Genomic DNA, 19,090 nt, shown 5'->3' with positions numbered 1-19,090 from the left:
AGCAAAAACAAAGAAAAAGACAGCACACATATAAATACACATACACAAAATTCATGAAAACAAAACAAAAACAGAAATCATAATCTATTAAGCAAAATACCAGGTAGACTGAAAAACACCTAAACAAAGGAATATAGGACAAAAAGCCTACAAAAATACATTGAATTCATTTTGTCAGCTACTGCCACGTATGGGGCCTACCCTTATTTGTGGTTTACATACCCAGTGAAATTCCATGGGAGAAAACCAGCTTTTCTTCCTTCCTTCCTTCCTTCCTTCCTTCCTTCCTTCCTTCCTTCCTTCCTTCCTTCCTTCCTTCTTTCCTTCCTTCCTTCCTTCTTTCCTGCCCCCTCTCTCTTTCTTCCTTTCTTTCTTTTTTCCTGTTTTGTACTGTTGGAGACATGTAGTAGTTTTTTTGTTGTTGTTGTTGTTGTTTTGGTTTTTCGAGACAGGGTTTCTCTGTGTAGCTTTGCGCCTTTCCTGGAACTCACTTGGTAGCCCAGGCTGGCCTGGAACTCATAGAGATCCGCCTGGCTCTGCTGGGATTAAAGGTGTGCACCACCACCGACCGGCAATTCTTTTTATTTCATAAATTGATACAAGTTTTCTGTTGATCAATTTGGTAACAGGTAGCATTAAAAAAATCAGCATTTTTATTCCTATACTAAAATTTTATTCCAAAAGCATTTCTTAAGAAAAGAGTTATTTATTTTCATGCATGTATGTGTTTTGCCTGCATGTATACATATGTACCATAAGTGTGCCTGGAATCCTTAAAAACACAAAAGGGCTTCAGATCCTCTGGACCTTGAATTTTGAATGGTTCTAAGGCAGTATGTGGCTACTAGTAATCAAACCTGGGTCTTCTGGAAGAGCAGTCCAACTCTCAGCCCCCTAGAAGGATTTTATAGTAACATGAGGAATAAGTTCAATTACATGGATAAAAAAGAGATGGCTTTTAAAAAAATATAATGAGGTTAAAAATGCCTACTCCCCCTCTCAGTGCAGAGACCCATGTATTTTATAATATTTACGAGAACAGAGTTTTTGGGTTCACTCCCTAGTTTACCGCTTACATTTAAATTTATTTTGGCACAATTTATCTTCAAATGGGGATAATATTTACTTCATGGTAATTTATTGAAATTAATTGAGCTAACATTTGTTGTGTGGTTTGCAGCATCGAATGTTAACTCATCACACACACACAAAAAATGGCTTTACCTGCATGTTTTATCTCATATACACTTAGGAACCCATGTGTACAGATACTTTACTTTGTCAAGTACCTATTATGTAGAGAGATGCCTTTTTTTGTTTGTTTGTTTTTGTTTTTGTTTTTTTGAGACGGGGTTTCTCTGTGTAGCTTTGTGCTTTTCCTGGAACTCACTCTGTAGCCCAGGCTGGCCTTGAACTCACAGAGATCCACCTGGCTGAGTGCTGGGATTAAAGGCGTGTGCCATCACCTCCCGGCGAGAGATGCCTTTTTTACTCCAGCAATTGTAAAGGCTGTTCAGTGCCACTACATTCTCCCTCAATATTTAATTCACAGGAAATAACCATGCTAAGATTGATTATATATATAAAATAAATGATTAGTATTTATTTTTTAAATTACATTTATTTATTCTTTTAGTGTGGGTGTGAATGGGTGGGATTCACAAAAGCCACCTGTGAGAGTAAGTTCTCTCATTTTGCAATACAGGTCCCAGTGATTGAATTCAGGTCTCCAGGATTAGTGCAAAGCTCCTTATATACTGAGTTATCTGGCTGTCTCTTAATGTCTATTTTTAGATGAAACTATGCTTTAAATGTTAAGAACTGTGGCTTGAGTGAAAGGACGTCTTTATGCAGCCAAGTTATATTTAAGTGTTGGGGTGAATTGACCTTCTAAATAGTACTTATCATCTATATTAGAAATTCTATTGAGCCTCTTACTAATCAGAAAATCTATATTACCTTGAGATTTGGCCATGCAGCTATTGCTTCAGTAGGAAAGACTCTGTAAAGTTGTTTGCTTATTTTTATTGTTTTGAAGTCATGAAATTGCCTATAAACTTTCTAAGGCTGTACTACTCATTCAGTAGAGTCACATATGGACTCAGGATTGTATGAGGCTGTATATGTGGTTTAACTGACTAAAGATGAAATTTTAGCTTTGATGTAAGTGTAAGGAATCATAGAGATCTTGAATAAAAAATAAAAACCAGTGATTTCATCTCTAGAACTCACATAAATGGTCCTGGGGGACTGAATCAGAACTTTTCCAACTTTAATTTTTGGCCCAATAAAATGAATTAGAAAACAAATCACTGGTGGTGCACGCCTTTAATCCTAGCACTTGGGAGGCAGAAGCAAGCGGATCTCTGTGAGTTGAAGGCCAGCCTCATCTCCAAAGTGAGTTCCAGGAAAGACACAAAGCTATATAGAGAAACCCTGTCTCAAAAAAACCAAAAGGGAGAAAAAGTATTGAATAAAGGCATTCTGACAAAACAAAGAACAAAACTGTAATTTATTCTCAATGTTTGCTAAAAAATACTATAGTATCAGAAGGCAGGTGGAACCTTTCAGGTAAAAGAACAGTTCTTTGGTTACAATGCACTTAGATTTAGGAAAACACAGTCTGAGTTAGTGTTTTGTTTTTTCCTCTCATTTTTGTTATGGATCAGACTTCTCCATCAATTGATACTTGTATAGTGGCAGATGCCTATAATCCCAGCACTGAGAGTAAGGAAGGATTAATAAAAGTTTAAGGCTGGTCAGGGCTACAGGATGGGATCCTGTGTGAGAAAATGTGATGTATGAACAAAATAGACATAGGATACTTATTACTGATGTATGGTGTCAGTAATGATTAAGATAAACATCAAGTTTGGGGCTAGAAATGGAGGTTTGTATCCAGCTATTCAGGAGACTGAAACAGAAAGAGGATTATAAGTTCAAGACCAATATGGGCTAACGGAGGGGTTTTGGGTCAGTTTAGGCAGTTTATCCAGATCCTTTATCAAAATAAAAGTAAAGAGAGAGCTGGGGAGGTAGTGGAGAGGTTCTCTAGATAGGAGGAATGGGGAGGTGGTGGAGAGGTTCTCTAGATAAGAGGAATGGGGAGGTGGTGGAGAGGTTCTCTAGATAGGAGGAATGGGGAGGTGGTGGAGAGGTTCTCTAGATAGGAGGAATGGGGAGGTGGTGGAGAGGTTCTCTAGATAGGAGGAATGGGGAGGTGGTGGAGAGGTGGTGGAGAGGTCCTGTAGATAAGAGGAATGGAGAGGTGGTGGAGAGGTTCTCTAGATAGGAGGAATGGGGAGGTGGTGGGGAGGTTCTCTAGATAGGAGGAATGGAGAGGTGGTGGAGAGGTTCTCTAGATAGGAGGAATGGGGAGGTGGTGGAGAGGTTCTCTAGATAAGAGGAATGGGGAGGTGGTGGAGAGGTTCTCTAGATAGGAGGAATGGAGAGGTGGTGGAGAGGTTCTCTAGATAGGAGGAATGGGGAGGTGGTGGAGAGGTTCTCTAGATAAGAGGAATGGACAGGTGGTGGAGAGGTTCTCTAGATAAGAGGAATGGGGAGGTGGTGGAGAGGTTCTCTAGATAAGAGGAATGGGGAGGTGGTGGAGAGGTTCTCTAGATAAGAGGAATGGGGAGGTGGTGGAGAGGTTCTCTAGATAGGAGGAATGGGGAGGTGGTGGAGAGGTTCTCTAGATAAGAGGAATGGGGAGGTGGTGGAGAGGTTCTCTAGATAGGAGGAATGGGGAGGTGGTGGAGAGGTTCTCTAGATAAGAGGAATGTGGAGGTGGTGGAGAGGTTCTCTAGATAAGAGGAATGGGGAGGTGGTGGAGAGGTTCTCTAGATAGGAGGAAAGGGGAGGTGGTGGAGAGGTCCTGTAGATAGGAGGAATGGGGAGGTGGTGGGGAGGTCCTGTAGATAAGAGGAATGGAGAGGTGGTGGAGAGGTTCTCTAGATAGGAGGAATGGGGAGGTGGTGGAGAGGTTCTCTAGATAAGAGGAATGGGGAGGTGGTGGAGAGGTTCTCTAGATAGGAGGAATGGAGAGGTGGTGGAGAGGTTCTCTAGATAGGAGGAATGGGGAGGTGGTGGAGAGGTTCTCTAGATAAGAGGAATGGAGAGGTGGTGGAGAGGTTCTCTAGATAGGAGGAATGGGGAGGTGGTGGGGAGGTTCTCTAGATAGGAGGAAGGGAGAGGTGGTGGAGAGGTTCTCTAGATAGGAGGAATGGGGAGGTGGTGGAGAGGTGGTGGAGAGGTCTTCTAGATAAGATGAATGGAGAGGTGGTGGAGAGGTTCTAGATAGGAGGAATGCGGAGGTGGTGGAGAGGTCCTGTAGATAAGATGAATGGGGAGGTGGTGGGGAGGTCCTGTAGATAAGAGGAATGGAGAGGTGGTGGGGAGGTCCTGTAGATAAGAGGAATGGAGAGGTGGTGGGGAGGTCCTGTAGATAAGAGGAATGGGGAGGTGGTGGAGAGGTTCTCTAGATAAGAGGAATGGGGAGGTGGTGGGGAGGTGGTGGAGAGGTTCTCTAGATAGGAGGAATGGAGAGGTGGTGGAGAGGTTCTAGATAGGAGGAATGGAGAGGTGGTGGAGAGGTTCTCTAGATAGGAGGAATGGGGAGGTGGTGGAGAGGTCCTGTAGATAAGAGGAATGGAGAGGTGGTGGAGAGGTTCTCTAGATAGGAGGAATGGGGAGGTGGTGGGGAGGTTCTCTAGATAAGAGGAATGGGGAGGTGGTGGAGAGGTTCTCTAGATAGGAGGAATGGGGAGGTGGTGGAGAGGTTCTCTAGATAGGAGGAATGGAGAGGTTGTGGAGAGGTCCTGTAGATAAGAGGAATGGAGAGGTGTTGGAGAGGTTCTCTAGATAGGAGGAATGGGGAGGTGGTGGGGAGGTTCTCTAGATAAGAGGAATGTGGAGGTGGTGGAGAGGTTCTCTAGATAGGAGGAATGGGGAGGTGGTGGAGAGGTTCTCTAGATAGGAGGAATGGGGAGGTGGTGGAGAGGTTCTCTAGATAGGAGGAATGGAGAGGTGGTGGAGAGGTCCTCTAGATAGGAGGAATGGGGAGGTGGTGGAGAGGTTCTAGATAGGAGGAATGGGGAGGTGGTGGGGAGGTCCTCTAGATAAGAGGACTGAGAAGGTATTAGGGAGGTCTTCTAAATAAGAGGGCTGGGAACATAATGTTTTGGTAGTGTGCTTGTCCAGCATGTGACAATCTCTAGATTTAATCTACAATAGCTCTGCAATAAAAAAGTAACATGTCCATTATTAAGAGATGAAGGAAAGCAGTCATATATAAGAGAGATGACCTTGAAGGAGTCTAAAATATAGAGTAGATTTTTCTATGTATGTATTATATCAACACAGTACATGGTACAAAACTCACCAGATTTAATTCAAATTATTTAAATTTTAAGACTCCATAAAAATTATTCTTTTTTATGGAAGAACAGACAGGCCTGTGACTCTTCTTTGGAATATAATGTTACTTATGCTGTGTACTGTTGATAGCTTAATGTTATGTCAGTTTTCAGAACTCCTGGGGCTGAATGTCCCTTTGGAATATAATTATAAATTCTCAAAAATAAAAATCTCCTTATGTTTATTTCACTTCTTTCACATCATAAACTTCCTAGGATTAATCCTTTGATCAGAGTTCCAGTAAAATTTCCCTAGGAAATCCTAACCATGCAGAAATACAGACATGATCACTTTCTGGCAGCACAGTCATAGTAAGTATCAGGACTCTGCAGCTTCAGAGTCGCTAGATGACAGCATCTTCACTTCACTCTAGTCTTCTAGCAACATGTGTGTGTGTGTGTGTGTGTGTGTGTGTGTGTGTGTGTGTGTCCATATATATACATTTTATATATGTACACACACATATATATTTCCCCTGATCTCAAAAATACTGACATGTTTACTAAGTGTGCACAAACCCATGTGACACACAGCAGATTTCTAGGATTGTGTTTTGTGATTCTGTGAGAACATATAGTCATTTGAATAGCCTATTCTTTATTTCATGTATTTAAATTGAATTAAAAATTTTAATGTCTTTCCTAGAACTAAATTAGAATACTAAATCAATAAGACTGGGTCTATAAAGGTAGGATGAGTATTTTCAATTATGCCAGTACTATGTATAGAATTTCCTAGAATCTAGAAATATAATTAAAATGTAAAAAAAAAATGAGTGCATTCAGGAAATAATGTGCCAATATTGTTCCACATTTGATCCCTGGGTGGTTACTCTTTTATTTAAACTCAGCATTATCTTGCATCTTTTTTATATTGAAGAGCAATGAGAACATTATGTATCAAAAATTATGGCTGTAATTACCTCTTCCCTCTGTCCAGAACATAATGAATGTCAGTGCCATTCAGAGGCTATGTGTGTTATAATTCCATATATTAAAATTATGTATTGATGTATATCTTTTTGATTGCAGAGAGAATATTGCAATGAAGGAAGTATGTGCAGGATTTTGGGATTCAATTTTATTCTTCTAAGGAAGGAGCCTTTGATGATAGCCTCAAAGTTGTTTGTAGTGCTCACATTACTTATGGAAATAAACTAAGGCTGAGAGAAATAGGACAGAATCTGAAGCAGTCATCCTTGTTCAGTGCACAGAACCTTGGTTTTGAGAAACTTTTCAGTGGGAAGCAGTATGGTGTTGGCATGAAAGTGTAGCCTATGGACCCAGACCCACCACAGTTTATGTACAGTTCTGTCAATTATTTAAACTCTTTGGCTCTCATCTGTAAAGATGGGTGGAGAAAGTTCTTAATTCATAGTCACATGTGGAAAATGAAGCTGGTGATGATGGATGTGAGACTAGAAGCCTGTAGTGCTGGGATGTGGCTGTAGCTCTTTCAACTCAAGGCTGTGCCCTCTAAGCACCAGCTAACTGAGGGGCATGTATGAAAGGCTTCTGCCAAGTCCATCTTCACCAAACCTGTGTTCAAAACAACACAAATAATCACTCAAAAAAATCACGAAAAATGTTTTAGTGTAAAGATGATTTCAAATTTTGTATGCTCAATGTTAGATAGACACTAAGACAGCATCTTCAAATCCTGTCTTCCTCCATGTAGACACTAACACTGTCTTCTATCCCGTGTAAATCCTGAACTCTTTTGACACATTGTCTCAATTGATTATACTTGAAATTATGTTTCCTGAAATTCTGCTCCTTGGGAAACTTTAACTTTGATTTATTTTCTTTTAAGCCTATGATCTGTTAATTTTATTTTTATTTTAAATAAATCTCCTTGTATTTGTATATAGATATGGGAACATGTGCTGCTTTTGTGAGTCTGGATGTCAGAAAACAACCTTGGATGTTGGGCTTTGCTGCTTATTTCCACGCATCACAGATTAGCTACCCTGTGAACAACTGGGGCTTCTCCTGTCTCTGTTTCCCATCTCACCATAGGAATGCTGGAATCATAGATGTTCACTACACCATTATAGCATGTTACTCACTTATTCTTTCTCTATCTACAGACTACAAAGTGTTCTTTACATCTTATGTATTACTATATCCCCATTTCACTCCCCACAAACATCAGTATATTCCCCCTTCTAAGCACATCAGGAAATATGACGTTGTCCATTCAAATACCCCTCGAATATCATGCTAACTATGGAATTGTTTTCAAACATTAAAAGTAACCTTTTTAAAGGCAAAATTATACACACAATTCATTATGCAAAGGCATGTTTCTGGTAATTTAAGATTTAGAATTATAGCCTTTGGTTACAAAGAAAAGTGAGGTTTTAATTACAGATAATGGTCAAACACATCCTGTATTTGAATACCCATTTCCTCCTTGCAGGATGTATTTGTGTGCTTTTTGTTTGTTAGGTAATCTGAATTTTGGTCATGTTTGCATTTAAAGCTGAGACTTAGAGAATGAGACATTCAATAATTTGCATAATGATCACTGGCAAGTTTTAGCCACTTTAATGAGAAGATGGTCCCAGGTCTAGAAACCTCACAGGCTAAGGCAAACATTGAAGAAAAGGGGTAATAAATTGGTTAGAATTAGAGAAAAATAATTCCATGATAGACCAGGAAAAAATGAGAAAGAATAGTCCAAGATGGTAAACATGTTGCTGTAGAAGAAACAGACAATACAAAAAGGTGTGAATGAGTTTTTTCTAAACAAAACAATGGGTTAGAGACTAAAGAAGAATGATAAGACTTGGCTGTGTGATGTTGTACAAGCTCATTTGGGCTTTGACATATACATAGCACAGAAGGAAAGTCAAGGTGGCTGAGCTACGGCAATGGATAGGAATTTGTAGAGCAATGTCTAAATTTCCATGTTAGATACAGGCTGGTTTAGTACTATCAAACTGATGACGAGGTAGACTAAAGAGAGCACTAGATAAATGTTCATTGTTTTGCAATATTCAAATATTGTCATTCAAAATAAAAGGTGAGAAAAACATACATGATGATAGGCTGGGGTATAACAAATATACAAACATATATACATATAACCATGCACATAAACACACTAACACAAATATGCACACATATATACATACGTACACAAACATACACACACAAACACATCATACTCATACACTCATAAAAACACATAGACATATACACACACATACACAAACACAAACAAATATATACACACAATGCATACACAAACATACACATTTTGATATTTCAGAAGGATCTTATAGACAGCCATAAATGATGAAATGCAAACAAATGACAGAACTAAATATAGTTAGCCTTAGGTACTATCAACTTGAACCAAAAAACAGACTCCTCAGGAAGTCTGCAAAATACAAACATTGAAGCCAGATTATCAAAAATAACACATATTTTTGTTTAAAAGTGAGAAAGAAACCAACCACAGGCATAGAATAATATGCACATGATGAAAAGTTAACCAAGCCATAGACTCAATCAAGAGAGCTGACAAAATACCATTACATGTCAAATGCTCAGAAAACACTGGAGGAAACTGAAGTTCTCTCCAGATGGTAGAAGAATTCCTATGATCACTATTCCATGTTTGAAACTTTTCTGATAGAATCTCCAAGTTCCATGATTTAACCTTCCCAAAGATTAATCTATGAAAGAGTTATTCCAAATAACAATACATTCTAAATGGCTAATTCACTTCCATTCACCTATAGTGACAAAACATTAATAAATAAACAAACATCACCTACAGTGATTGTAAACATAGTTGAAATCCTACCAATTGCTTCTTTTTTAATCTTCTCCCTATATTATGTTAGATTCTATAATACTTGTTTATTTGACATGATTATTATTTTTAATGTAACTGTTACATTCACATGCATGGGAAAGCAGTCTTAATAGTTGGAAAAAATAATACTTGATCTTTAATGTCCTCCAATATATTGGTTAAATATTTCAGTAACAACAATTTTGTCTTACACTTAAAGGATAAAACCTGACAAACACTGTATGTTAAATAATCATTTAAAAATAATATAAATTAGTTAGGTGTTGTAGTGCACACCTGCAGTCTTGGTCTTCTAGAGGCAGAGGCAGGTGGATCTCTGTGAGTTTAAGGTCAGCCTTGTCTACACATTGAGTTCCAGGACAGCTAGGGCTCCACAGAATGTGTCTTGAGTAAAAAGGAAGGATGGAAGGAAAAAAGGGGAAGGAAGGAAGGAAAAACAGTTATGTAAATGAGGAGGGCTAGTATGATGACTCAGCAGATAAAGCTTTCTGCTACTAAGTTTGAAGTCCTGAGTTTAATGTTTGGGACCCACACAGTGAAATAGAATGAATTCTCTCCAGTCACTTGACCCCTACATGTCTGCTGGGACATAATGAAGTTTTAAAATGTACATGAATTTGAGTTTATACAAACAAGAACAGTTTATTGAGAGATAGGGTTCAGAGCAAAAGGAAGAAGAAAATTACATTGGCAAGCAAGAAATACTTCAAGAATTAAAGGGCTATGACATGGAACAATTAAAATTTCAATAAAATCTCATTAATTAAAATAATTTGCATCATATGTGGTCATTTAATTTGAGGCATACTATCTCTTTAAATTTTACGATGTACTTTTCTAAATAAATAAGATAGAATACTTTCAACATTTTATTTAAAACTCCCTGTGAGGAAGACTATTAGGGACATCAATTATGATTTCTTTTCTGGCAAAGATGAGAAAAAAGATGAACTCTATCCGCTTCTAGTAGGAATGAAAACTGATGTAGTCACTATGGAAATCAATGTATATATTCCTTAAAACACTTATAGATAGAACCACCTCCTGATCCTGCTTTACCACTTCTGTAAATATACCTAAAAGGCTTTAACTGAGAGTATCATAGAAATATTTTCACATCTGTATTCATTATTTTGCTATTCATAATGGCCAATACATGTAACTAGTCTACGTGCTTAGCAACAGATAAATGCATAAAGAAATGGACACACACACACACACACACACACACACACACACACACACTAGCATTGTATTTGGCCATAAAGAATGAAATGAAATAATTTGCAGGAAAATTCATGAAACTGAAGATCATCACACTAAGTAAAATACGTCAGGCTCACTCAAAAAGGTAAATATTACATTATTGTAACATATAAAGATATACATATATATATGTGTGTGTGTGTGTGTGTGTGTGTGAGAGAGAGAGAGAGAGAGAGAGAGAGAGAGAGAGAGAGAGAGAGAGAGAGAGAGGGAGGATAGGGATTAGAATGGGAAAGTAAGTGATATAAAAGAAAGAAGGAGCAAGGAAGGGTGCAAAGAGATAATGGAAGAAATAGAGACAAAGTACATCAGGCTTTCATATTTGAGAGAGAGACATGAAAGCACATAGGGGACTATTTGGGGGAAAAGGGGAACCAGTAAGACAGAGAAGGAGCAAGAAAATTGAAAGAGGAAGAAAAATGAATTATCAAATTATAATGAACACAACATATGAATCATTGTACTTTTACTAATTTAGGTTCAGATTTATCCCTATTCTAGATGTAATAAACATGCCGAGTTTCCAGCTACTGTTGGTGGCTCTTCAGCAGAGTACATATCCCACCTAATCCCAGATGTCCTGGGTATGTCTGCCATTTCTTCATTGTCTGTTGTCCTTGTCTGGTCAATTCCAAAGCCATGCAGGTCACAGCATTGCACCTCACGTTTTCACTCTTTCTTCTAAGATAGACTGCTTCAATTCAGAGAAAATAGCTACAATATGTTGGGTCATATATAATTTGTGCAAAGTCTTACAAAACTTACTATTGTTTTCAGTTGGCAGAAAAAAATGAAAAGCGAACTGTGAAATATACTGTGATGAACAGACAGTATAAATAGGTTCTAATACCATTTAATTAATTCATGTTCTTTTCCAGAATACACAGCTCTAGCCAGTCTTCATCTGTGTACCTTCAAAACAGTCCAACTACACCATCCTGACCTTAGATACGTTAAAAAATTTTCTGTTCTCTTATTGTCTATCATCAGTAAATACTATAGTAAAAAGCACTTTGAAACATTACTTTTCTGCAATCATTGTTGATCTGTATTTCAAATATCCTATTAGGGTGATTTTCAGTCTATCTCTATATTAAGTTTTCATCTATCTATCTATCTGTCTGTCTATCTATCTATCTATCATCTATCTATCTATCTGTCTGTCTATCTATCTATCTATCTATCATCTATCTATCTGTCTGTCTGTCTATCTATCTATCTATCATCTGTCTATCTATCTATCTATCTATCTATCTATCATTTATCTACCTACATACTTACATAGATTTTGTCCCAATTTTTCTATAAAATGAATGACTTTCTTAGAGTTATTATTACTGGGATGGAAATCCACGACCAAAAGCAGCTTGGGAAGGAAAGGGTTTATTTCACTCATGGTTCCATGAAACAAAGCAGGGAGGGCAGGAACTCAAGCAGGGCAGGAACTGGACACAGGAGCTGATGCAGAGGCCATGGCAGAGTGCTGCTTACTGGCTTGCTCCACATGGTTTACTCAGCCTGCTTTCTTATAAAACCCAAGATCAAGGCTGGGCCCTCCCTCCCACATCAATCACTAAAAAAAAAAAAAAAAAAAGAAAGAAAAGAAAAGAAAGGAAAAAAATGCCCACAGGCTTACCTGAAGCCTGATCTTATGAAGTCACTTTTAATTGGAGTTATCACCTCTCAGATGACTTTAGCTTTTGTAAAGTTGACATAAAACTATACAACACAATCCACCCCTTGTCAATTTGACACATCACTGTGAAGTCACACCTTTCCTTTCTCTTTCATCTTTAAGTCTCATGTAGAGGCAGGCAGATCTCTGAGTTTGAGGCCTGATTTACAGAGCAAGTTCTGGACAGCCAGGGCTGCACAGAAAAACCTTGTCTCAAAATACCAAAAAAAAAAAAAAAAAAAAAAAAAAAATCTTACATTAAAAACATAAATAACTTTAACAGTCCCATAGTCTTTACTATTTTAAACTCATTAAAAGTTCATACTCTTAAAAATATCCAATCTCTGTGGATTTTGGGGGACCTCTCCAGCACTCTGCCTATTCCTGTACTCATGTGGTTTTCATTTGTCATGGTCTGTTATTTCTTGTTCTCCCTTTCTGTTCTTGATCCAGCTGGGATCTCCTGCTCCCCTAAGCTTTCTTTCCCTCAAATCTTGCCCTTCATTACTCCCACTGTCGTCCAGGTTGTTCATGTAAATCTCATCCATTTCTCTGTCATTGGGCAATCCCTGTGTCTTTCGTAGGGTCCAGTTTTCTAGGTAGCCTCCCTGGACTATGTAGCAGTCTAGTTATCTTTGTTTTACATCTAGTATCCTCCTATGAGTGAGTACATACCATGTTTGTCCTTCTGAGTCTGGGTTACCTCACTCAGGAGGATTTTTCTAGATCCATCCATTTGCCTGCAAACCTCATGATGTCATTGTTTTTCTCTCCTGAGTAGTACTCCACTGTGTATATGTACCATATTTTCTTTATCCATTCTTCAGTTGAAGGGCATCTAGGTTGTTTCCAGGTTCTGGCTATTACAAACAATGCTGATTTGAACATAGCTGAGCAAATGCCCTTGTGGTATGATTGAGCATTCCTTGGGTATATGCCCAAGAGTGCTACAGCTGGGTCTTGAGACTGCTGGCAATGATCGAGAGAAAGCCTGATCTGATCTAGTCTGGTGATAAGATGGCCAAACACCCTAACTGTCGTGCTAGAACTCTCATCCAATAACTGATAGAAGTGGATGCAGAGAGCCTCAGTCAGGCTTCAGGTGGAGCTCCAGGTGTCCAATTGCCGAGAAAGAGGAGGGACTGTAAGAGCATGAATTGTTGAGACCAAGATTGGAAAAAGCACAGGAACAAATAGCCAAGTGAATGGAAACACATGAATTATGAACCAAAGGCTGTGGAGCCCCCAGCTGGATCAGGCCCTCTGGATAAGTGAGACAATTGAATAGCTTGAATTGTTTGGGAGGCATCCAGGCTGTGGGATGGGGACCTGTCCTTGGTGCATGAGCTGGCTGTTTGGAACCTTGGGCTTACACAGGGACACTTTGCTCAGCCTGGAAGGAGGGGACTGGACCTGCGTGTAATGAATAAGCCAGGTTTAAATGAATCCCCAGGGGAGTCTTGGCCCTGGAGGAGATGGGAATAGAGGGGAGGGGATGAGGGGAAGGTAGGGGTGGGGGCAGGAGGGGGGAGGACAGGGGAACCCATGGCAGATGTGTAAAATTAAAACACAAATATAATAATAAAAAATAGCCAAACTCTTTAAAAATCCAAATTTTCTTTTAAAAGTTTAATATTCTCAAATGTGTGCTCTCATAAAAATCAATATTAGGTTAAATACTTTCTTATTTTAAAGTGGAAGGATGAGGGTATAGTCACAATCAGATCAAGGCAAAACCAAGTATAAATAAGGCAATGTCCAATTTCTGGGATCAACTCACAACTTTCTTTGCTCCTACCAAGAGTTTGGGTCACTTTTCCCGCTCTGTCCTCTGATGCACACACATTACTAAGCTCAGGCAGGTGCCATTCCATTGCTACCGCTTTCCCTGGTGGTCTTCCTTGGTAGTGATATCTTCCAAATCCTAGGATCTTCTGCTGCAACTGGCCTGCACTGCCTCTCATGGATGCTCTTCATGGTGCCAATTCTCAACTTCTCTTCATGACCCCTTTAACGCTGGGTCTTCAACTGAGGGTGTACCTTCACCAATATCCTCCTCTGACCTCTCACTGTGTCAAGATCCAGCTGCTCTCCATGACCCTTTCCTTCCTTCATGTCTCCAAAACCATTACCATCTAGGTTACTCTTACACAACCAAGTTCAGCTGCCTGTGCAAAGTACAACCTTGGCCACCTCTGAAACAAAGCTTCTCTGTGCTTTCAGGAAACACTTTCCAGATTTTACCTTAGTGATGTTGGTTTCTTCCTAATCACAACTAATTTCTCAGCTTCAGCCAACCAGCATCAAGTACCCTAGGAAAGCAGAGGTTTCTTTTCACTAATTCTGGTATCTTGTTAATCACAGCTGATTCTTCAGCTCAAGATAACCAGAACCACATGATCTTAATTGAAAATAAGAAATGGCCCCACTTGTGTGAGCCTGTGGGAGTCAAGCTCCAACCTGCTCCTACCTTGTGAAAGGATTCTTGCATGGAAGAGAGAGGAATTGGGAAATATTAGGTAGAAATAGAGACTTAGATGATAAGGAGAAAAAGACAAAGACATAGGATAGCTTCGGGAGAGCCAGGGTCAATACCCAACAGCTCCAAGCTTTATTCAAAATGGCTTTTTATAATATGCCAGGAGGAGAGGCAGAAGACCTCCCTCTTGCAAGATCAGTGCATACCATACAAGCCAAGTGTAGACCCTTCAAATACCTGGTAAACATGCCCCTGGCCAAATCACCTCCTTTACCCTACTGGGTAAGGCAAGCTCAGATGGTCTGACCCTGAGTAATTTGGGCCCCCACACCTGATAAAGTCTTTAAACTTCTCTCTGAAACTTCACAAGCCAGGCTTCCATCTTCTGCATTACCCTTAACATTTTTATCTTCCAAGCTCCCACAGAACAGCTCACTGTATTCTCAACATTCAATGTCTTTCCTTCCCCAAATTTCCAAAGTCCTTCCACAATCCTCCCAAAAATACATGGTCAAATCTGTCACAACAATACCCCACTATCCTAATACCCACTTTTAGTTGGGGTTTCTATTGCTGTGATTATACACCATGACCAAAAGCCACCTGGGGAGGAAAGGGATTGTTTTGCTCATAGTTCCATATATTAAAGCAGTGAGGTCAGGGACCTGAGGCAGGAACTGATACAGAGGCAATGGAGGGATATTGCTTACTGAGTTGCCCTTCATAGCTTGCACCATGTGCTTTCTTATAGAACCCAGGACCACAAGCTCAGGGATGGTACCACCCACAACAGAGGAGGCCATCTTCCATCAACCATTATTAAGAAAAAGCTCTACAGGCGTAGCTGCTGCCTGACCTTATAGAGACATTTTCTTATTTGAGGTTCCCTCCTCTTAGATGACTTTCACTTATGCCAAGTTGACATGAAGTTTTCCAGCACAATTATCCTCCAGGTTCCTAAATCAGGATTTTCTTTACACTGTAAGAAAAACCACTGAAAAGAATATCAGAAATATATTGATAGCTCCAACAACACTGATGTAGAAACAATATCAATATTCTATGTCTTCCTGAATTTTAAACCTTGGTTAGACTGAAAATAAAAATGAATTATTTGGACTATTTTTAATTTGTTTCATTCACTTGAACACTGAGATTTTGATACTATGTGTAGTCACTTTTTAGGCAGGCCATAAAGGCATATGTGATTTCTGCCTGTATCATATTGTTTTGATGATGCCATCATTATTTTTAAAATACTATAACATTTCCACTTTTCCTATTCTTTTCTAGGTAGTCATGTTTTTCAAAAACATTGTAGTTTCCCAGCCATAAACACACAACATATAAAAATAGAAAAGAATTTCAGTAGCACTTTTGTAGTCAAAACATCTCCTTTATGTTTGTATATAAACTATAATATAAATACTGTAAATACAAGAGGAATGTAAAAGTAACCTTTTTGGGGAGAAAACATTATTTATGAGTATGTGAAATGTCAAAAGTAATATAATTCTACTCATTTTAGTTTACAAATACTATGGGATAGATTATTAGATCAGTAAGCTCAGAATCAACAGAAATCTTAAAGCAATTTAGGGCTTTGTATGTCTTTAAAGTAAATCCAATGAAAGTGCTTGGAAAAACAAAATCAATGAAGACTTTCTCTTTTATTTGTCATAGAGCCCAAGTTTTCTCTCTGAAGCCATTTTTCCTAAACATGCAACAAAAATTGAAGAAGTTGATCCATCTTTCAAGCTCCATGAAGTCATTACTAAGGTAAAAATGCCTCTGTGAACTTAAGAGGTGGAATGAGAAAATGTTCTTTTATGTTGTTTGTATGTTTGTTTGTCTTAGGGAGGTAAAGAAAAGAGAATAATCAATCAAGAGAATGCTTTTCTAAGTAGAATAGATGATGGAAGAGAAAAATTATTCAAGATATAGCTTGTAACTGAGGATTTATGAAAAAAACCCATCCTCAATAAAACAATTAGTTTTTGCCCTTAATCTGAAATTGTTTGTCTTTTATTTTAAATACATGGCTACTTAAGATGATCATTAAATAAAATAAGTTGTCTAACTTTCTATCCAAAGTTTTGTTTTACCTATTGAACTTTTAATTATTTAATTTGTGTGCATATGTGTTTGTGACATATGGAAATCTGCATGTGTCATTGTGTACTTGTGGAGGTTAAATGGTAACTTCCAGTTGTTTCTTGCCATCCGCCATGTCTTCCTGGTTATGAAGCTCAGGTTGTCTGGCTTGGCAACAGATGCCTCTGCCCAGCAAGCCACCTTGCTGTCCTGTTTATTACACATTCTAGTTTCAGTGAAAGAAGGGCTTTCTCTGTTAGGTAAAGGATTGTATTTATAAGGCATGTTTCTACTGTGTATTTTTAGTCATAATTTTATTATTTGAAGAAAACTATGTTTTCCAGTGTGGAGAAAATAAATTTATGGTTCCTGATATCAAATGCATAGTATGAAGTTTTACACTTACAAATTATTTATCTAACCTGTCAAAGCCTGCCTCTTCAGGATAGACTTTGCAGGATATATTGATATTTCAGTGCCATTAAAATAATCCATATTTATACATGCTTACTAGAATAATTTAATCATCCTTAAATCTTAGGAAAATGTGACAGACTGTTTTTCTCCTTAAAAAGGGAAGTGTGGTACAATGAACTACGCTCAGCATGTAGCCACAGAATAAGCTCAGAATTCAGAGCCTAGGGGTCAGTATCTGCCTCTGATATTTAAGAGCTACATAAATTTATTTTTGAACCTTTAAAAATCAGTTAAACTTGAATTATAAATTACATAAAATTCCTCCAATTTGAATTACAATCTACATAAAATTCTTCTAAGCTCATATTTATCATGTGTTCCTTAACAATCAACTCTAGTTACCTGAATTTAGTTTTAGTACTTTCATCCTCTTATTGTATATTATTATTTATATGTAACTAGAGAAAAGTTGCTACCAAGTACTTCCTCCACATTCAAAATATTAGCTGTATTTTTAACAGTCAGGGATTATATATATACTACAAAAGCATATGTATGAATATACAAATGATGACAGAAATCTGAATGGATATTTAGATACATTTTCATCTGTATATATAAAGGTATGGACGATATTCACTTAAAGGTCTGGTACTTAGTCTGTACTTGTTTGTGATTTTTAAGCAAATAATTAGAGGATTACAAAGTGATGCAATAATTTTTTCTTTATTTCTATGCTCTGCTGATTAGAGGAATCAAGGAAATTTGTGAAAGGGCAGCTTGAGACTATAATTTATGTTAGACATATAATAAGATAGTATAGCTGGCAAAATCTCCAGAAACAGAAAATTCTTGGCCTTATCTTAGAGCATGAATGCATGCTGATTCTCAATGGCTTAGAGTTTTGCTACACATAAGAACTACAACTTCTGAGAGCACTTTAGGAAGAGATGGGTGAGTAAACAAGGGGCCACAAACACAGCCTGAGTACTTCCATATGTTCAGAAGTCCATGGGATACCGAGGCAAGAGATCATTAAACAATGGCTTACATCCCTTCCTTTGTGTCCTACATGTGTTTTCAAATACATTTGATGATGAACACGTATTTCATTAGACCCTTAAGGAATATTGGGAAGAATCCATTGCCTGAAAATAATACTAAGCAAAAAAGTTCAGAAGTTAGAGTTCTGTTAATTTTCACAACTTTATATCCTTACCCAATGTAAATTATCCTGCCAAAATCCTCAGAGTTCCTGCACTCACATTGTAAACAGAGACCAAGGGAAAATTTATACTTTTTGAGTTCATTCTTAATAATCAATAGCAGTAATGGGGAGTTGCACAAGGAAACATTTAATATTATTTGACTTAATTTTGACATGTAATTTTTTGATCATCATCAACAACAACAAAAACACTTCATAAATGTAGATGAGTTAACCAAAATACATAGCTTGGAAATATAGAACAAACATTTTGTTCTGTTATGCCTAGACCAACTTAATATTTTATCATTGACTTTTGTTTTATAATTATCACAAAAAGTAATAGACTTATGATATCCATTCTCATTAGGAATCTAAGACCAAAAGGAGTGATGTTAGCATTTCCCCAACAAATTTGATATATAAGTGATCTTATATATCTTAACATTAACACTTAAAGATCTAGCTTCTTTTTTCTTCCTGTTTGGGACAACTTTAAAGTTTTTCTTTTGTCACAAATCAGGAATGTACCTATACAAAAGCTAAAAAGAGACCATCTTTAAAACAAAAAGGCATTGATTCATAAAAGACTATGAAGAGCACATGTAGCTAGCTGACCCAAAACTAATAGGATTTGTTAAAATCAGTCGTATCTAATAGCACATCTGAAGTGTTCTCGTTTATACAAAACATCATCTGAAGAAAATAA

General features: G+C 37.9%; 1 protein-coding gene across 1 annotated transcript in view; it reads left to right on the top strand.

Annotated features, from left to right (window-relative positions):
• The window catches only part of LOC118585533 (inactive N-acetylated-alpha-linked acidic dipeptidase-like protein 2), a 183,371-nt gene that overhangs the window by 42,448 nt on the left and 121,833 nt on the right, over window positions 1-19,090 (top strand). Inside the window, exon 3 of the mRNA XM_036190210.1 lies at window positions 16,347-16,442. Within this exon, the coding sequence (XP_036046103.1) occupies window positions 16,347-16,442 (96 nt within the window). The remainder of the gene's footprint in view (window positions 1-16,346; window positions 16,443-19,090) is intronic.

This window comes from Onychomys torridus, chromosome 6 (assembly GCF_903995425.1).
Source record: "Onychomys torridus chromosome 6, mOncTor1.1, whole genome shotgun sequence".
In the NCBI taxonomy this organism is placed as follows: domain Eukaryota; kingdom Metazoa; phylum Chordata; class Mammalia; order Rodentia; family Cricetidae; genus Onychomys; species Onychomys torridus.
Note: the sequence above shows the minus strand (reverse complement) of the source record. Positions and strands in the feature narration are given on the sequence as shown.